General features: G+C 55.3%; 1 protein-coding gene across 1 annotated transcript; it reads right to left on the reverse strand.

Moving 5' to 3' along the window:
- Positions 1-73: 73 nt before the first annotated feature.
- On the reverse strand, positions 74-18,961 carry BCKDHA (branched chain keto acid dehydrogenase E1 subunit alpha). The gene is given in 10 exon segments (XM_020900344.2): positions 74-592; positions 1,521-1,692; positions 1,914-2,055; positions 2,150-2,356; positions 3,716-3,877; positions 5,827-5,935; positions 9,381-9,467; positions 9,574-9,759; positions 18,840-18,913; positions 18,916-18,961. Coding segments are annotated over 10 exon segments (1,341 nt in total). The 5' UTR covers positions 18,947-18,961; the 3' UTR covers positions 74-421.
- Position 18,962: the final 1 nt, after the last annotated feature.

Here is an 18,962-nt window from a genome sequence, read left to right on the forward strand (position 1 = left end):
AGTCCCAAGCCAGCCATGCTGGCCTCGCTCCACTGTCCCCACTCCAGGAAACAGAAACCAGAGGTGGCAGGGAGCCAAACACAGAGACCGAGTTTATTCACTACGTGCTGACCTCTCATCCTGAGTCAAGCTCCACAGGCTAACCGGCCACATCCAGCCCCAGAGGTGCCCTCGCCCGGCCCCTGGCAGAAGCCCATGTAACTCAGGGTGGAGAGGGGGCTGACCAAGAACACCCCCAGTGTAACAGCCTAGCGGAGCAGGAGCCACCTCAAGTACTACCTGGCTCCTGAGTGTGCTGGAGGCAGCTGCTGAGGAAGCTGGCACCCTGACAGTCCCATCTGCCCCTCAAACTGGGGCTGCCTCTTGGGGTATTTGAGGCACTACCCTAAGGTCTGTGGGGCCTCATTTGGAGCGAGTGGCCTCACTTCTCAAAGTGGTCCAGCGGGTAGTGTTCGCCATAGGTCTGGAGATGACGTGCCAGAGACTCCTGCTGCTTGCGGAGCTGGGCAGGCATCTCCTGATACACATCCGAGAAGATCAAGTTGGGGTTGGGCTTCAGCTTCCGCTCAGCCTGCTCAAAGGCCTCCATTACCTGGGAGACAAGGGGCGGTGGGCAGGCAGCCGATCCCTCACCCAGGAACCTGTCTCTTCCTGTGGGACCCCCCTGAGCCTCAAGTTCCCACGCAGATGATGGAAATAATCATCATAACAGTGGTGACAGCTAACATCACCAACCCCAGCTTCGCCATCTTTAGTGGAACCCGGCGCTGTACTAAGAGTACAGAATCACTTCGGCCTCTTAGCGGCCTTAAGCAGGTAACTCAGGTGAGGAAAGCAAGGCAAAGAAAAAAATGTGTCCATGATGACATGGTCGGGGCAGAGTCAGGAAGCACGTGCTGGCCAACACCAGGGTCCGCCCTGCCCACTGCGCTGCAATGTCTCTGGCATTTGATGACCAGGACTGAGGAGGGCAGTGCACGGACTCTGGTGGACAACTAAACTGCATGTGGAGTTAAGTGCAAGGCCTCAGACAAGCTTCTGAGGCAGGTACCCAGTATCCCTCTTCAGAGGTGAAAGAGCTGGGGACAGACACCTGCTGGGACATGGCCAAGGTGCCCATGCCTGGGCATCGTGACATCAGGGTGATCCCCAAGACTCCGTTCAATGGCACCCCCCCCCCCAAGCTGGGCTTCCCCGGTGGCTCAGTGGAAAAGAATCCTCCTGCCAGTACAGGAAATGTGGGTTCGATCCCTGGGTTGGGAAGATCCCCTGGAGAAGGAAATCGCAATATCCCCTGCAGAGGGAATACCCCAGTATTCCTGTGAGGGAAATCCCATGGATGGAGGAGCCTGGTGGGCTACAGTCCATGGGGTCACAAAAGAGTCGGTTGCGACTGAGCAACTAAATGACAACGAACAACCCCCCATCCTCTCCGTTCGTGCAACGTTCCTTATGAAGCATCATACGGGAACATGGCCCCTGGGGTGGTTTCCAACTGGGGCAGGGAAGCCCTGCCTTACCTTCTTGCGGGACTGCTTCCTCCAGGCCTTCTCCTGCTCGTCGTCCCACCAGCCGCGGCTCTGCAGGTAATGCCGCAGCCGGGAGATGGGGTGGTCCTGCTTGTCCCAGTAGCTGACCTCATCCACCGAGCGGTACGCCGAGCTGTCGTCACTGGTGCTGTGGTGCCCAATCCTACAGGGGGAGGGGAGGCCCAGGTCAGGCTGCGGCCCTCAGGCGAGGGTCGGGAGGGCAGGGCGAGACTAGGAACAAAGGAGTGAGAATGGAATAAAGGCCAGAAAAGGCCAGACAGTTCGGGCAATGGGGTTGTGCAGTGGGGACAGTGACCAATGTGAGGGAGGAGCCGGGGACAGGCGGTCACGGTTGGGGGATGATGGGGGGCAGCCAGCCGGTACCTGTAGGTCATGGCCTCAATGAGGAAGGGCTGGTTCTCCGCCACGGCCCGCCTCCGGGCCTCCTTGGTGGCGTTGTACACGGCAAACACATCATTGCCATCCACACGGATGGACAGGATGCCGTACCCGGGGCCTCGAGCCGCTGTGGGGACAGAGAGGTCGGCCTGGCCCCAGGGCTCTGTCGAGACCTGAGCCAGGAGGGGAGGGGAGGGGCAGGCACCCAGCAGGGCCCTCACCGATGCCATCCCCGCGGTACTGCTCTGAGGTGGGTGTGGAGATGGCGTAGCCGTTGTTCCGGCAGAAGAAGATGATGGGGCACTCGAGGGTGGCGGCGAAGTTGAAGCCGGCGTGGGCATCCCCCTCACTGGCCGCCCCCTCTCCGAAGTAACAGATGACCACTCTGTTGGCGTTGGCCCGCTTCGCCGCGTAGGCCGCCCCAACCGCTGCAGAAGCAGAGACATGCGCATCTCACCAGCACTCACACCCGTTCCCGACCGACCCGGGCCTCTGGAGCTCAGGCTGGCGGTCTCCAGGCTCTGAGGGGAAGACACCTGAGCCCCCGAGAAGCTGCCCCGCCTGGTCCTCTCCCCTCATCTGATGGCAGCTCCATCCTTCCAACCACCCAGGCCAAAACCTTCAGCATCTTTCAGTCCTGTCATTGCCACACCTGCTCCACCTCCAAATGGGAGTTAAAGTTTGACCTCTTCCTCAGCTCGCCCTGGTGGTCCCAGCCCCGCCTCCCCTCTGCGTGCCTGAGCAGCCTCCCCACCCCTGCTCTGCCCACCCACCCTGTTACCCGCCCCCCGGCCAGGCTGACGGGACTCGCTCCTCCTCCCCCAGCCAGTGTGCTCAAAAGTCAAGAGCCCGTATCACACTTGGGCCGTTTTCCTGGTAGGCCTTATGACCCCAGACATACTCCACGTGTTATCTGCTCTGGATGCCGTCCATCTCCCCCACCAGGGTCAGCACCAGGAGGCCTCAGGGTTTTGCTGCCTCTGTTCACTGCTCCTAGAACAGTGCCCAGCACACCGCATGGACTCCAGACACATCCAACTGACTGACTAAACCGCTCACCCAAACAGAAAGTGAGGGCCTGATCCCACCTTATGGAAATTCTAAGGAATGGAGATCAGTGAAAATGCTACCTCCACCCAGAAGGCTGCCCTGTCCACCTCCCACCTGAGACATAAACCGCCCTTGTTCTCAGATATCTAAAACTTACTAGGGGCGAATGTGCCTGACACTCTGCTAAACCCTGCACACATCAGCTCAAGTGTCTGCCCTGGAGCAGACTGACCTTGTCTTTGCACTCTGTGGCTGCAGGCCTGGCCCCAAGCGGGTCTGCTCACAAGTGGTCATCTTTAATAGAAGTCACACCGGCTGCGCTAAGCATCGTGCGCTTCCAGAATCAGCTTTGGGGGAGTCAGACTCCGAGGACAGAGGAGGACCAGGGTGGGGGTAGAGAACCTGGGCTCTGGAGCCACATGGTCCACAACATGAGAGCCAACTCTTCTTGCAACCTGCCAGTGACCTTTACCAAGGAACCTGGCACACAGTTCCACATGGCTGGCTGTGCTGGTGAACAGACACAAGGCGAGCACCAGCATGGGAAACAAAGTGTGACTGTGCCTGCCAAATGCCACCAAAGCCCTCCCACGAGGGTCCCAGAGAGAGAGATCTTTTAAGTCTAGCGCCCAGACCAGCACCCGGTCCTGGCACCCACCAGGAGGCCCCGGTGGAGGAGGTGAGGGCCCGAGGAGGGAACGCTGTCCGCGTGTGCCGGGCCTGGCGCGCATTCTCACCCTGGGGGATCTGCGTGGCCAGTGGAGAGGAGATGGTGACAAAGTGGCGCTCTCTGCAGCCATAGTGGACGGGCATCTGGCGCCCCTTGCCCAGGTCGCTCACGTTGCTGTAGCACTGGGCCATGAACAGCTCCAGGGGGTAGTCCCGGTACATGAGCACACCTGGAGCGGGAGGAGGCAGGGTTACTCTGGTGGCTGGTATGGGGGGCAGGCCAACCCCTGAAGGCCACCCCCTCACCCACCGCCAGGCCCCGTCCCCCTGCCGGTACAGCAAGGGAGCCAGACTAGAGTGGCGAAGGCGCATTCGGATGCTCACAGGGACGGTGCACAGAGCAGAAAGGCCTGGCTCAACAGGGAGGCTGCTGTTCGGACCCACTGACCTCTGCTCACGAAGGCCACATGGTTTCATTTTTTCAAAAGGAGAAATTCTGCTTGCCTGTTTTTTTCTTTTGAGAAGCCACCTAATTTTTAAGTGTTCCTCTAATTCATTTACTTAAAAAAAAAAATCATACATACCAAATGTATGGGTCATGTTCATGACTCCTGGACTAAGGGAGGAAATATTCAAATCTGTTCTCAGCAGTAAAACCCGTGGTGGACACCTACCTCATCATCAAAAGCCATAAGCGCACACCTCTCTGACCCGGGCTTCACACTACCCAGCTGGCAGGGCTGGCGGGGGCCCCACGCAGCCCCTCCAGTGAGAGGCTGGCAGGGGCCTCCGCCCCACTGTGACGGGAACAGAGAAAGGCTCCAGGAGCGCCGCCATCCTGAGTGCCCTTGTTCTCCCCACTTCAGAGACGGAAGACACCGAGTCAGCCAGGCAAGCAGTTGCCCAGTCAGGACGGGCAAGTGGGGTTGGCCTTTCCTCCTGCCCCGCACAGGCGCCCCCCGCAGCTGCTGGGACGCAGGGCATTCCAGGACCCAGGCAGGACGGCTCACTCCTGCAGAGGTGGCCTGGGCCCTAACGGCCCCCGTGTGCAGCGCCCAGCTGGCGCCCGCGATGCCAGGCCCTGCCTGGAGCCCTCCCCAGAGAGATTCCCTCGGCAGAAACAGTGGGAAGCACTCAGCAAACCTGGCAGGGCCTGGCTTGTGGCCCAGCGCCTGGGGAAATCTAATGATGCTGAACCAGAGTCATTATCACGGGGCGTCTGTCCTCCCAGAGTGTGTGGGGGTGGGGGGTCTGGTGCAGCTGAGAGGAGACAGTCTGAGGAGACGGCCATGCCCGCTGGTCCAGGCTCTGGACAGCCAGCCTGGCCAGGCCACACCTCCCGGAAGTGCTGCGCAGGGTGCGAGGCTCTGGGCCACAGCATCCTCTCCAACTCTGAGGGCTTATTCTGCACTGTATGCCCTGTGCTGAGGGCTCTGTGTCATTTGCCCAGTGAAGCTGTCTTGGGAGGGGTCCCTGTCCTGCATAGTGAGGACGTGAGATGAGGAAACTGAGGCACGGCGCAGTTAAGCAACCTGCCCAGGACTGTGCAGCACTTAAGAGGAAGCGACAAACAGGGCTGCCCCTGGGCCCCACATCAACAACTGCTCTGGAACCCCCAACTTCAGCTCCCCTCTCCCCCGTCTCTCCTAAACGCTCGTCCGTCTTCTTCATTCCTAGTCTGTGATCCTTCCATCCTCTCCCTCATTCACTTAGAAGTGGTTAGAACACACCTCCCATCTGCTTCTGCTGGGTGAGTGACCCAGCATCTGGAGAGGCCGGCAGAGCCCTGCATGTGTGGATGGGGGTCCCACAGCCCAGCCTGCCCTCACTGCAGGCTCCCAGCAGCCCCACCACGCAGGGGGTTGCCACCCCATCATAATAATATCTATCTCTAAGATGAGAAAAATGAGGGTCAGAGAATGGAAGTGACTTGTCCCAAATCTAACATCTGATCACCAGCAGGGCATGGAACGCTTAGGGGCATAGGCACTTAACTACAGTATCGCCAGGCCTCTCGGAGGGGAAGCACCCCAAGGCTTCCCTGGCATCATGCCAGGGATGGTCACACTGAAGGGCACACTGGTAACTAATGTAGGCCTTGCCTTCAGAGCAGGCGGGGCTGAGCCTGATCCAGGCCCCAGGCCCACACTCCCTAGGGCCCGGCCAAGGTCAGATGTACCTGCCTCCCGGTACTGGCCAAACACCAGGTCTGTGTCGTCCAGGGCTGCTGCGCTCCCCACGTGCGTACCCTCCTCGCCGTAGTTGGTCATGTAGAAGGATATGCGGCCCTGGGGGTAGAGGGGGGCCCAGGGCCCGGGTTCAGTGAGGCTGGGCAACGACAGACAAGTATCCAAATGCTGACTGCTGACTCTCTGATTCAGCAGATGCTTCCTGAAGGCCGGCTCTGGGCCAGGCCACGCTGGCAGGCCTGCCTCCATGGAAGAAGTGCCAGGTTGGTCAGAGCCAGGGTGATGGAAGCTGAAGGTGTACCCACTCCAAGATGGAGAGGCATCACCCAGCAAGGCCTAAGGTGAACAGACGTGGGGATAGTGGAGGTTTCCAGGGAGCTGACAACAAAGGCCGGGAGGCCAGAAGGGCTGGGATGTAAAGTGGGGCAGGGGGCAGGGGGAGGCAAGGTTGGAGAGAGAGGCACCTGCTAGCTGGATACACCAGTGCCCAAGGTGACTCCCCCTTCCTGAACCCCTCAATCCCAGAGCCTGGAAAAGCAGGTTCCCAGCCTCCCTTATAGTCAGAAGTGGCCACAGGACACAGTTCTAGCCAGACAAGTGGAAGTCTGCTTTTGCTTTCTTGATAAAAGAGATGACTGCATCATTGCCACCCATTTCCCCTACTTTGCACAGAGACATGAAGCCTGGACCTGTGGCAGCCATCTTGTGAACATGAGGCAACAACTACGGGAAGAAGGTCAAGCTGCCCACGATGATGAAGCAGAAACATAGGAAGTCTGGATTCCTGACTGTGGTACTGAGCAGAATGGATTTCTAATTAAAGACCTAAGGACAGAGAGAATGAAAGGAGAAGTGATAGCAAGGGGACAGGAGGGGACAGGGGTGCACTGCGGGACTCCAGCTTGGATAAACGGGTGGGTGGTGGCACCCATCACTGAGTAATGGCCTAAGGGAGGAAGAGGAGCAAGTCTAGGAGGAAGGTGCTGAGGTCAAGTCCGGACAGGCTGAAATCGGTGAGGGACACCCAGAGTGAGAAGTCAGGCAGAACTGGGGCTAAGAGGTGAAGTCTAGCTGGAGATCTGGGAGCCCTGGCAAAGAGATGGGCGGTAAGCAGGACCGCATGGAAGGTAAAACGGACAGTCAGGTCGGCCTCTGCAGGATGCCCTGTGCCCAGGCCTCATGTCCCACAGGCCTAGCCTCCTGTCAATCCGGGAACCGATGAATAATACTTGCTTCCAAGTGGGGAGCCAATTAAAAGTTAATTGACTGCCGGTGCCAAGCGAGTGGGTGGATGCTGAGTACTTGGCTGGGCTGTCAAGGTTGGCGTGGGGAGGAGCCTGAGAAGGAGGAATCCTGAGGAAACGGGACCTAGGCTAATAGCAGAGGTCACGGGCTGCCTATCCAGCATCCGATCCCTCTTCTCTTTACTAACAGGTCTCATTGCACCACCGGCAGCAACTGCCCAGACTGACAGACTACTTTCTCAGTGTCCCTGGCAGCTGGGAGTGACCAGTGACACATGTGGTGTTATTTGGTGAGACTACCTAGAAAGTTCTATAAATGTGGGTGTGGGGAGATAGCTGGGCAGTGCCATGTCCGACCTTCCACCTTCCTTCTACTTCCTGCCTGGAGTAAGACCTGATGGAGGGCTCCAGCAGCCATTTGGTTCCTGAGGGGCCCTAGAGGCTAGAAGCCAGTGCTGGGTGTCCGGTGACACTGTGGTGTATCAGTCCCGACCACCTGTTTCCACGTTTCTTTTATGCAAGAAAAGGAAACTACTAATCTGTTTAAACTATTGCTTTAATTTTTGTTAGGATTTGGGGGTGTTGAGGGAGGGCTGTCTGCTACCTATAGCTGAGCGTCATCGCAGCTAATAAAGGCTGGAACCTGATGGCCAAGCTGATCTTACTGAGGGTTCCCATGTTGGCCAATGGCCAAGGGACCTGATGTGCGCGTCTCACGGAACTCCCACCCCACCTTGTGGGATGTGTTCTCTTGCTATTTCTACTTTTTTTCTACAATACACTAAGGGAACTGAGGCAAAGAAAAGAAAAACCAACTGCCTTAAGTCACAGTCGTGACTCGGACCCACATCTTCAGGTTCCAAAGGTCCCGTGTGCACAGTCAACCCAGGGGCAGGAAGGAGCCCATGAACATGAGTGGATGGGAGGCGTGGCCTCGCCCTGAGGCTGTGCAGAGGGGAACAGATGGCTGAGCGCCACAACGGAGACAGGGCAGACAGGAAGGGCCGGTCTTGATCTTGTGGACGACAGGAGCCAAGGGCAGGGTGGAGAATCCACACACAGCACTGCTGTGAGCTGGCTGCCCACATGATCTGCTTGGAACTGTCCGTGGTGGGCCTCGGGCTTCAGTCCACAGCGGGGTCACCTGGGGGCCCCACTTGTATCAAATACAAGTGCAGATTCCCAAGCCCATCCCCATGTCTGACCCAGCAGGGGTGGTGGAAGCTGAGGGCCAGCCTGCCCTGCATTCTCCCACTTTTCTAACAGGAACCCTGTGCCCCTGTTTTTAAGTCTCTGCAGCCCAGGAAGGACAGATTCCAGGCCTCTGCTCCCACGGTTCCCAGGCAATGGCACACAGTCCCCCAGCCTGGCCAGTCAATCTCATGGGTTGGTTCAAAGAGGGATCTGTCTGTGACCAAAGCCTGGCCAATGAGCATCAGCCCCGGGCCTTCTGCTGGAATGTTAGGGACCAGACACTCTTTCCACTGCTAAGTAGAGAAGATAACTGCAAGGCTGGTATCCATGACAAATGCCAGTTTCACTGTTTCTCAGGCTATTATGTACGCCACCATCAACCCCCGCAAAGTAGCTATAACCCCATAAGGTAGCTAGAGACCAGCAAACTGAAGCACTGGGAGGTTAAGCAACTTTCTCAGGATCACAAAGCTAGAGGGTGACAGAATGAGGACTACGATTGCAGTCCTGCTCCAGAGCCCACACCCTGAACCCTTTTACTGTCCCCGCTCTGTGAGCCTGGAGCGTCCAGAGACCACCGAGGTCTGAGCATGAGGGAAGCAAAGGCAAAGGAGAATGGAAAAGACACTAGGAGAGAGAAACAGGTTTGATAACATTTTTTGGGTCCCTGGGTCGAGCCGTGCCTGAAACAAGGCCTTGTAGACTTGCAGGTATTCGAGTCAACAAGCTCCCTCTCTGCTGACACTGCTGTGCCTCGGTTTCGGTCTGCTGAAGCTGACACTGCTGAGTGTCTCTCCACAGCGCACTACGCACAGGCGCTCCAGGAAGCGCGGAGGGTCACCCTGTTCTCAGGACTGTGAGTGTCTGAGAGGAAGGGCCATCCAGTCTTCTCCTGTCTTCCCGTCCCCAGCACAGCTAAGCCCCAGCCCACCAGACAACAGGCTTCCTGTGATCCAGTTCAACCTTCTGCCCTGGGGCAGGACCACAAGACAGGGATCTCCATACCACTCCCCCTTCTTTGGGTGCTGTCTCTTGGCCCAGACACAGGTAGGGTGGGCAGGACCTCAGGTAATCCCAGGCCCCCTCCCCAGCCCATCCCCACGCACCTGCCTCTGGGACTCATAGAGGATGCGGTCCATGGTGTTGAGCAGGGTCATGCTCTTGTAGAATTTGAGCACCTTCTCCTGGGGCAGCTGCAGACAGAGGCACAGACAGACGTGGGCCAGTTGGGGCCAGAGAGGAGATGGGCAAGGGGCTTGGGCATGGGAGGCACGGGGTCAGGGGGAGGCAGCCTCTTACATGGGGATCCTCGCTGGGGTTGACGATCTGGCCCTGCCGGTCCATGACGCGGTAGATGGGGATCCCAGAGATGACATTGGGCTGGATGAATTCGAGCTTATCTATGAACTCCGCTGAGGCCCCCGGGAACTGCGGCTTGTCATTCAGGGACGAGAAGTGCTGCTGTCGCTGCCACTTGTGGGGGTGCTGGGGAGAGAGGATGGAGGGGATCACCCAAGTCAGGAGCAGCAGAGGTTCCCTGTGGTGGCAGGCAGTATTGCTGGTGATGCAGCCGCCAGGCCGTGGTGGACTCTGGAGCCTGACACACAAGGTCTGACTTCCCGCTCCATCACCTTCCCAGTGGGTGACCTCGGGCAGGTTCCTATAACTGCCTTGTGTCTCGGCTCCTCGACTGTAAAACTGGGGTGAAAATCATAGTATCTATCACACAAGGTTGTTGTAAAGCTTAAATGATCCAATAAAGTGGCAGGTGGCTCAGGAACTGGTAGCTATAATTATCAGAGGCCCAAATTCCTCTCCTGGCATTCAAGGACTCTCAAGGCTGACCGCAATTACCCCCTCCTCTCATCTCCCATGGTGACCACACACACACACACCGCCCCCCCCCCCCCAAGTGTGCTCTTCACCGACCCCTCTACCCACAAGGAGACCACTCTAAGCCAGTCTCTCAGCTTAGAGTTTACATCTGGGAGCACTCAAAAGTCAGCCTGCCTAGGTTCAAATCCCTTGCTGTGTGACCATGGGAATGAGGGTCTCCCTCCTCAAGTCTCCTTTCCCACCTATAACATGGAGAACACCTCATGGAAACGCTGGGAGGCTTAGACAAAAGCACGCATATAAAACGGTGAGCAGAGTATCTGTACCTATCATGATGCTGCAAAGTAATGCTGATCCTCGTTTCCACCACCACATCTCTGCTCTCATCTACACTAGGAGGCCTCCTCCCCCAGCACCTGGCGAAGAGCTCCACATGCTTCGCCGCCCTCTCCAGCCCTAACCCCCTCCAGAAGCCCAGACTGACTCATTCAACAAATATTTGAGCACCTGCTTTGTTCCACGGCCTGTGCTGGGCTCTGGGGACCTAAGAGAGGCAAGACACCTGCCCCTGCCGCACAGCAGGGAAGACAGATCCCCAACAAGTAACACCGAGGGTGATGTGTGTTCTTCCAGGAGAGGCTGTGGGGTGAGAGCAGAGTGGAAAGGGGACAGTTCCCCTGAGGAAGTGATGTGAGAGCTGGGACCCGAAGAATATCTAGGAGTCAGGGAAGGCGCATTTGAGGCCGGGGTAACAGAACATGCGGGCTTCCCAAGTGGCTCCAGTGGTAAAGAACCCGCCTGACGATATGGGAGATATAAGAGACGTGGGTTCGATCCCTGGGTTGGGAAGATCCCCTGGAGAAGGGCAAGGCAATCCACTCCATTATTCTTGCCTGTATTCTGCTTCAGATATGCAGATGACACTACCCTTATGGCAGAAAGCAAGAGGAACTGAGCAGCCTCTTGATGAAAGAGAAAGAGGAGACTGAAAAAGCTGGCTTAAAACTCAACATTCAAAAAACGAAGATCATGACATCCAGTCCCATCACTTTATGGCAAATAAATGGGGAGACAATGAAACAGTTAGAGACTTTATTTTCTAGGGCTCCAAAATCACTGCAGATGGTGACTGCAGCCATGAAATTAAAAGACACTTGCTCCTTGGAAGAAAAGCTATGACCAACCTAAACAGCATATTAAAAAGCAGACACATTACTTTGCTGACAAAGGTCCGTCTAGTCGAAGCTATGGTTTTTCCAGTAGTCATATATGGATGTGAAAGTTGGACTATAAAGAAAGCTGAGCACTGAAGAACTGATGCTTTTGAACTGTGGTGTTGGAGAAGACTCTTGAGAGTCCCTTGGACTGCAAGGAGATCCAACGAGTCCATCCTAAAGGAAACCAGTCCTGAATATTCATTGGAGGGACTGATATTGAAGCTGAAGCTCCAATACTTTGGCCACCTGATGCGAAGAACTGATTCACTGGGAAAGACCCTGATGCTGGGAAAGACTGAAGGCGGAAGGGGACCACAGAGGATGAGATGGTTGGATGGCATCACTGACTCAATGAACATGAGTTTGAGCAAGCTCTGGGAGTTGGTGATGGACAGGGAAGCCTGGTGTGTTGCAGTCCATGGGGTCACAAAGAGTTGGACACAACTGAGCAACTGAACTGAACTGAACTTATTCTTGCCTGGAGAATCCCATGGACGGAGGAGCCTAGCTGGTTACATACAATCCATGGGGTCCCAAAGAGTCGGACATGACTGAAGTGACTTAGCATGCAGGCAAGGCAGAACCAGCAAAAGGCAGAATGTGAGGAGTGGCATGTGGAACTGGGGAGGAGTCCGGTGGGAAACATCGCAACCCCCGGCTCAGAGGAGGCATGGCAGGGAGAGCCCAGGAGAAGCCCACACGTGCACCAGGAGAATTGATCCCGTTTCCCAGCCCTCCAGTTAGACAGCCCTGAACCATCTCAGTGGTGCAACAGAGCCCCTTCATTAAGCCCAAGCAGGGTGCCAGGCTCAAGTCCCTAGACACAACCCTCACCGAGCCCTCAGAGCACGTCCGGGAGGCAGAGCGCACTTACTATTGCCCTTCAGACGAGGAAGCTGAGGCTCAGGGCAGTAACACCACCTCCTATACCAGGCCCTAGAGCTAAACCAGACAAGCAAGTCGGGACTGGGCTTCAAACCTGGGCAGGGCTGACAGCCAGACCCCCAAGCCCAGTCTCGCCACCCCAGCTGCCCACTTTCCACACGTCTGCATCTTGACTCCACAGGTCCCCAGGGTCCCCTCTCGGCTGGCTAACTGTGGCTTCACTTCCCAGAGGAACTGAAGAACAACACCTGGGTTCGTCCTGAGCTGGGTCTCACACGTGGGTGCACAAATGGGTTCCCCACCCTCCCTCCTTTAACTGAGGCAAACGGGCCAGTGGGGGAATGTGAATGAGTGTGCATTTCTCTGCATTTGTGGTGGTGAGGAAAGAAAGGAAATTATGCTCCAACAGCAGGGCAGGCCCAGGCCTGACAACAGCAGGGCAGCTGCTCAGCTCTTGCAGACCACCCTCTTGCTTTCAGGGTGCTCACGCAGGCTGGACCCTCCTGACCACCTGGAGGTGTCGTCTCCCCCCCACACACACACCATGAGCTCCAGAGGCAGGGAGCATGTCCACGTGGCTTTACAGGGCACACACCTCAACAGGGAATTACTGACCCAACGCATGAATGAGCGGTTAAGTTCACTGGCTTGGAGTCAGACCAACCTGGGTTCCAATTTCTTAGCTCACTGCACAGCCCTCTGCAAAACACGGTGTCTCTGAATTTCTTCATCTGCAGAAAGGCTGCGCAGGGTTATAAGCAGTACCTCAGATAAGGTATGCAAAGGGTTCAGCACAGGTGTGGGACCTATTATATGCTCAAAAATTGGTAGAAAGGGGGAAAAAACCAAAATCTAGGAAGAGAAATGATAAAAGAGAAATTGACTGGCATTTGGGAAGATTGGGGAAAAGGGGAGTTGGGAAGGACTGCCTGCGTCTCAGAGCAGATGTTAACTCCAGACAGGGCCCCAGTGGACACTCCAGAGACTGAGGTGCAGGGGAGACTCCATCTGGGGAGTGGCTCTAGGACACGAGGCCAGGGGCCAGCAGGGCCCAGGAGGAGAGTCACAGGGCTCAGGGCAAACCCCAGCGTCAGGGCACGGCTGTCTGCCCCCAGAGGCTGGAGGGCTACCGGCAGGGTGTGTCCCTGGCGCTGGGCCTTGGCAGCGCCCCCGCATCCGGGGCCTGCAGAGATGAAGGTGGTACCTACGCCAAGGATACTGTGCTGATTCCATGAGCTTTCAAAGGGCTCCACATAGTGCCTGGCCCTCAGGAAAGGCTCCATCATGGCGGGGGTGGGGGGCACGGTGAATCACATGCAGAGGATATATGCCTCTCCAACCATGTTCCCTTCTTTTTGGTGCAAGTGGGTTTGTCCTGGTGGAATCCTGCAGAAACTGCATGGCTTTACAGAAAACCTTGAAGCCATGCCTTCTCCCAGCACAGGACCAAGACATGCTCTGGAAGGCCAGGTCTGCGCCCCGAGTACTGAGGGGCAGTACTTGTCGGAGCCATAGAGCCACGGTTAAGGACAAGGCCTCCAAGTCCACCACTGCTTCCGGGATGTGGAACTACAGCTCCCTCAGTTTCCTCATGTGTAAACGGAGGCTGGTGTGCAGATTAAGAACTCCTGCGTGTAGAGGACCTCGTGCCTGGCATATAAGCAACGCTGGACAAATGTGAGTAGCTAACAAGTGTGCCTGATGGCTACTGTGGTCAAACAAGGCGTCAGTGAATATCTGCTCTAAGTCAGGCCCTGAACTGAGGGCTGGAGACGATGGGGAGAGATGGATGATGGACACTGAACACAGGAGTTACCATCAGGAGGGGCGATCTTAGAGGAGGCAGGATTGTGAAGGGTCAACATGTCAGGTAGGGTGAGGGCTGGAGGGCTGAGCGGCCCGTGCTTGAATCCTGGCTCTCCAGTCACGTCACAGGGGGCAAAAGACCGCCTCCCTGAACCCACGAAGAATTTCTACTTCACCAGCCGGTGGTGGGCGGGTAAAAAGCACCTGCTATACCTGGAGAAGGAAGCCTTTCACTATCTGTATTACGTGTAAGAGGAAAGAACCTCGGTGAAAAGGAAGAGGGAAGCTGAGGCCTGCGGAACAAGCAGGGGTGAGCCAGGCAAAAACTGGGATGGGGGAACATGTCAGTTCTCTGAAAGGACAAAGGCTGAGGCAAGAGGAGAGACCCTGGCACCATGGAGACCATCTGGCTGCAGCACGTTAATGACAGCAGTTAAGGATGTGCGTCCGGGCCACACCAGGCCCGTGCTGGGTGATGTCCATGTCCCACTGAACCCGAGGAGGGCACCATGACCACACCGCCATGAGAGGTGGCCCCGAGGCTCAGGGGGTTTAGGCAACTTGTCTGCGATCCAAGGAGATCGGGAGTGGCGATGTCAGCTTATGAAGCCAGGCAGCCTGACCACCACAGGGAAGCTGGAGAGGACGGCGGGGTCCAGCCTGGGACAGCTCTGTGGATGGGGCCAGGGAACCGGGTCCTCTGAAGCTAGGATGGCTAATGTCACCTCAGCCAGCACTCTCTGGGATCTGAGGCACACTGCCCTCAAAGAGAGCTAAACCCTGGCTCTACTTCCAGCTGAGAATGTCGCATCCACATTAGTGGCTTCCCTTTCCTGGGGCCAGAGAGGGGTGGGGGCCTGACTGGGGAGGCCAGGGAAGGGTGGAGACAGGTCAGGCTTTTTCTGGCCTCAGGGACCCGGGGGGTTTTGTAGCACTAAGCTCCCCAAGTCACTGAAGATGTAAAGCGTCCTTGCTCTGCATCAGTCAGAGCCACACCAGTGTCCCCATCCCTGGAAAGAAAAACAACAGCTCCCGTTTCTTGAGCCTTCATGGAGTGCATGGTGTGGGTGGTGGTGGTGGTGATTTAGTCACTAAGTCGGGTTTGACTCTTTGCAGCCCCATGGACGGTAGCCCACCAGGCTCCTCTGTCTATAGGATTTTCCAGGCAAGAATATTGACATTTTCTTCTTCAGGGGGTCTTCTCCAACCGAGGACTGAACCCAAGTCTCCTGCTTGACAGGAGGGTTCTTTTCTGCTGAGCCACCAGGAAAGCCCTACGTAAGTGTCATAAGTGCTTCCTAAGAACTGTTTCCTTTAACCCTCACCATCTCTCTCTGACGGAGGTACTGCTACTGTCCCTGTTCTACAGATTGAGACTGGTGGTGGGGGTGGGAAAGCTTCTCTGAAGAAATGCCCTGTCTGCCCACACTGGAGAGACCATATCCCTACCCAGGTGGTGGGAGCTCACCCAAGGGAAGGGAAAATGCCAGTGGAGCTGAAGTGCAGGGAGGAGAGGGCACTCCACCTTGCCACCAGCCCCAGGCAGAGGCTGACGATGCACACCAGTCTGGATTAAGCAGGATATGGTAAGACCTGAACCGAAGTCCTGCCCCTGCTTCTCCGGGCAGTTCTGGAGTCCAGAGCTCCAAGTTCAGACCTCACCTCTCTGAGCCTCAGTTTCCTCCCCTGTAACAGAAGAAAACTACCAGTACGTACCTTGCAGTGTTAAATATAACAATGGTATGAGTTGGCCCTGTCAATGATAAAGTGCTTCATTAAGACACCAACCAATAGGGAGATGAACTCCTATGGTTTCATGCTGCGATATACTCTGGGCACCAACCACATGGAGATGCTACACAGGGCCCTGGAGTGCTAGAGCCCCCGACACACTGCCTGAACAGCAGGGTCCGGGAGATAACATTACTGATAAGTCACACAGACCCAGCTTTGAGGTGCTCCCTGATTCCCTGCTGGGCAGGAGGCACTCTGGTCACCCCACCTGCCAAAGCTCAGAGAAGCGAAGTGACCTGATCGAGATCACACTTGCTTCTTGGGGTGGTGGTTGAGAAAACAACTCAGGACTCCGGGACAACCAAGTTCCCTTCTTCCTTTTCTCCCTGAATAATAAAATGTCTGCTAGAAACAGGATTGAGGGCAGAACCAGCCAAATGCCTCCAGGGCAACAGGGCACAGAGTGAGTAAAGGGGAGTGAAAGAAGAGGCAAGCAGGCGGGGGTTGAGGGGTGGGTGGAGACGAGGAGCCTTCCTCCCAACACTGCCTGCCCCAACAACCCAACCAGTCCACTACAAACACAGCCTCCCAACCTGCCTCCAAGATACAATCTCCTGACTCCACCGTGACTGGCTAAAATTGCATCATCCAATACAGCAGCCACCAACCTCTTCCAGCTATTTAAAGTCATTAAAGTTAAATGAGAACTTCAAGTGCTCTGTCACACTAGCCACATTTCAAGGGCTCAGTAGCCATGGGTGGTTAGTGGCTACCGTACTGAACAACGTGGATATCATCACAAAAAGTCAGCCCACCAGGCTCCTCTGTCCATGGGATTCTCCAGGCAAGAATACTGGAGTGGGTTGCCATTCTCTTCTCCAGGAGATCTGCCTGAACCAGGAATCGAACCTGTGTCTCCTGCATTGGCAGGCGGGTTCTTTACCATCTGAGTCATGAGGGAAGGTGCTACTGGACACACCAGGCCCCAGATCTTTGAGTAAATGCTACTACTCCTTCTTCTTCCCTCAAAAAAAAAAAAAAAAAAAAGTTTTTTTAAGCTTAAGAAAAACAAGTGAGATAATTTAAAGTGGAGAAGAAGAAACAGGGGCTCTCAAAATACACAGACTTCCCTGGTGGTCCAGTGACTGATTCCCAATCTAAGCCACGTTCCCAAAGCAGGGGGCCCAGGTTCGATCCCCGGTCAAGGAACTAGCTCCCTCCTGCTGCTAGGGAAGACCCAGTATAGCCAAATATATAATGAAAGACCACCCCTCTGCTTCCCTCCCTGCCAACAAATGACTTCACTAAAAAAAAAAAAAAAAAAAAAAAGAGGGAAGGCAAGAGGGAAGACTAGCAAGGAGATTGAGCCAAAGGAGGCAGATTTAACCAGCCATGAGTGATCTTCCCTCCTCCCACCCAGTCAAGTTCACCCTCACTCCACAGGCTCAACCAATGGGCTCCAGGGATGGAGCTGTGGAGGATTTGACTGCTCAAATCAAAACCAAACCCCCACAGAAATCAGCCCAAAGGCAGGGACTCTCCCACCTCCCTCTTGCTCCAGTAACCTTTCTGAAATTACCTGCTTCAAATGACTTCCCTTCTCAGGTCTTCCCACACATTATTCACAGCCCATCCTCCTCCCATTTCTCCCTCTAGCAAGAGCTTCTTCCCAGATTCCATCTTCCCTTCCTAATGGCTTGGTGATCAGAAGGTCAGACCCAACCCCACAAGATCTGGATAGAATTCCCGCCAAGGCCTTCACCAATCCAGGCCTTTCCCAGGTGAGCTCCCTTCTTCCCCTCCACCCCCCATCTCCAAGGTCAGTTTTTGTCCCTTCCCTCCAACCTCACTTTCAACAGTGGCTAACACTTCCAATTGCCCTCATCATATGCCAGATCCAGTTCTTAGCATTTTACATACTTAATTTCACAACAACTCTGTGAGGTGACCATTGTTAGCATTTTACAGAGAGGAAAATCAGGTCCAGAGAAGAGTAGTCCCTTGACCAAAGCTAAGAGCTAGAAAGTGGTAGATTACAGAACACGGCCTCACATGATTTAGCATGAGCCAATCTTCTTAACCACTACACTCTTATATGCAAAATCTCAGTTCACAGCTTTTTTCAGCCCCCTTCCTCTCTCCCTCTAAATAGTGGTTCCCATCTACATTTCTGCTGTGCGAGTCTGCCATTAGCAGCATTAGTCTAAAGGGAGTCTGCACCTTTTGACAAGAAACAAGGCATTTCTCCACTGTTTCTAAGAAATACGGACTAAGTGTTCTGCCAGAACCTCTCCCCTCATTAGTTCAGTAAATATCCACTGATCACCTTCTCCTTAGAATGACCAAAACCGACAAGGCCCTTGGCTATCGTTCTATATCGGAGGCACAGTATCCACGGCTTTTTATAAGTATTTTATCTTTATTTATTTGGCTGCACTGGGTCTTAGTTGCGGCATGCAGGATTTTTAGTTGCGGCATGCGAACTCTTTTAACTGCCGGCATGTGGGACGTAGTTCCATGATCAGGGATGAAACCCAAGCCCCTGCATTGGAAGCGCGGAGTCTTAGTCACTGGACCACCAGGGATGTCCCAGAACGACTATTTTTTTTTTTTTACGCAGTTTATTTAAAAATAAGAATTGGAGCAAAGAAACACGGGGCACCATAAAAGCCCCTGAAAGGGCAACTGATGTCTCTCTGCTCCTCCTTGAAAGTAGACTCTTTATTGAGAAGAAAGCCCTTCCCTTACAAACACAATTTTCTCCAGCTCCTGAGGGGAGAGATCACACCCTTCTCCCGTGTTCTCCAAGCGGCCTCCCCTGGGGATGGGTGACAATTAAGAAACTCTCTCGCTCTCTCCAAGTTTTCTCCCTCCCTTAAGGTCACAAAGGAGCTGCCTGGCTTTTCTTCTCTTAAGGAAGTGTAAGTTATTCCCTTGCATGTCCTGTCCAAGTGGTTCTCCCAGCCCTCGTCCTTTCTCTAACAGCCCTTCCTTCACGGACCTAAGGGACCCCCCCCCCCCCCCGAAGAAGGCATAAACGTTCCGATACCTCCTTGGAGAAAACTCTCAGGTGCCCCAGGTACTCACAGATCTAGCCAGCCCACGAGCCCCAAGCAGCCGCAGGAGCGGGAGGCCGGCCCGTCCCAAGCCTCGACTTGTCCCCAAACCTTCGCCACTGCAGCCGCCACGGCCATCTTGACTGACCATCCC

The sequence above is a fragment of the Odocoileus virginianus genome, chromosome 20 (genome assembly GCF_023699985.2).
Source record: "Odocoileus virginianus isolate 20LAN1187 ecotype Illinois chromosome 20, Ovbor_1.2, whole genome shotgun sequence".
NCBI lineage: Eukaryota > Metazoa > Chordata > Mammalia > Artiodactyla > Cervidae > Odocoileus > Odocoileus virginianus.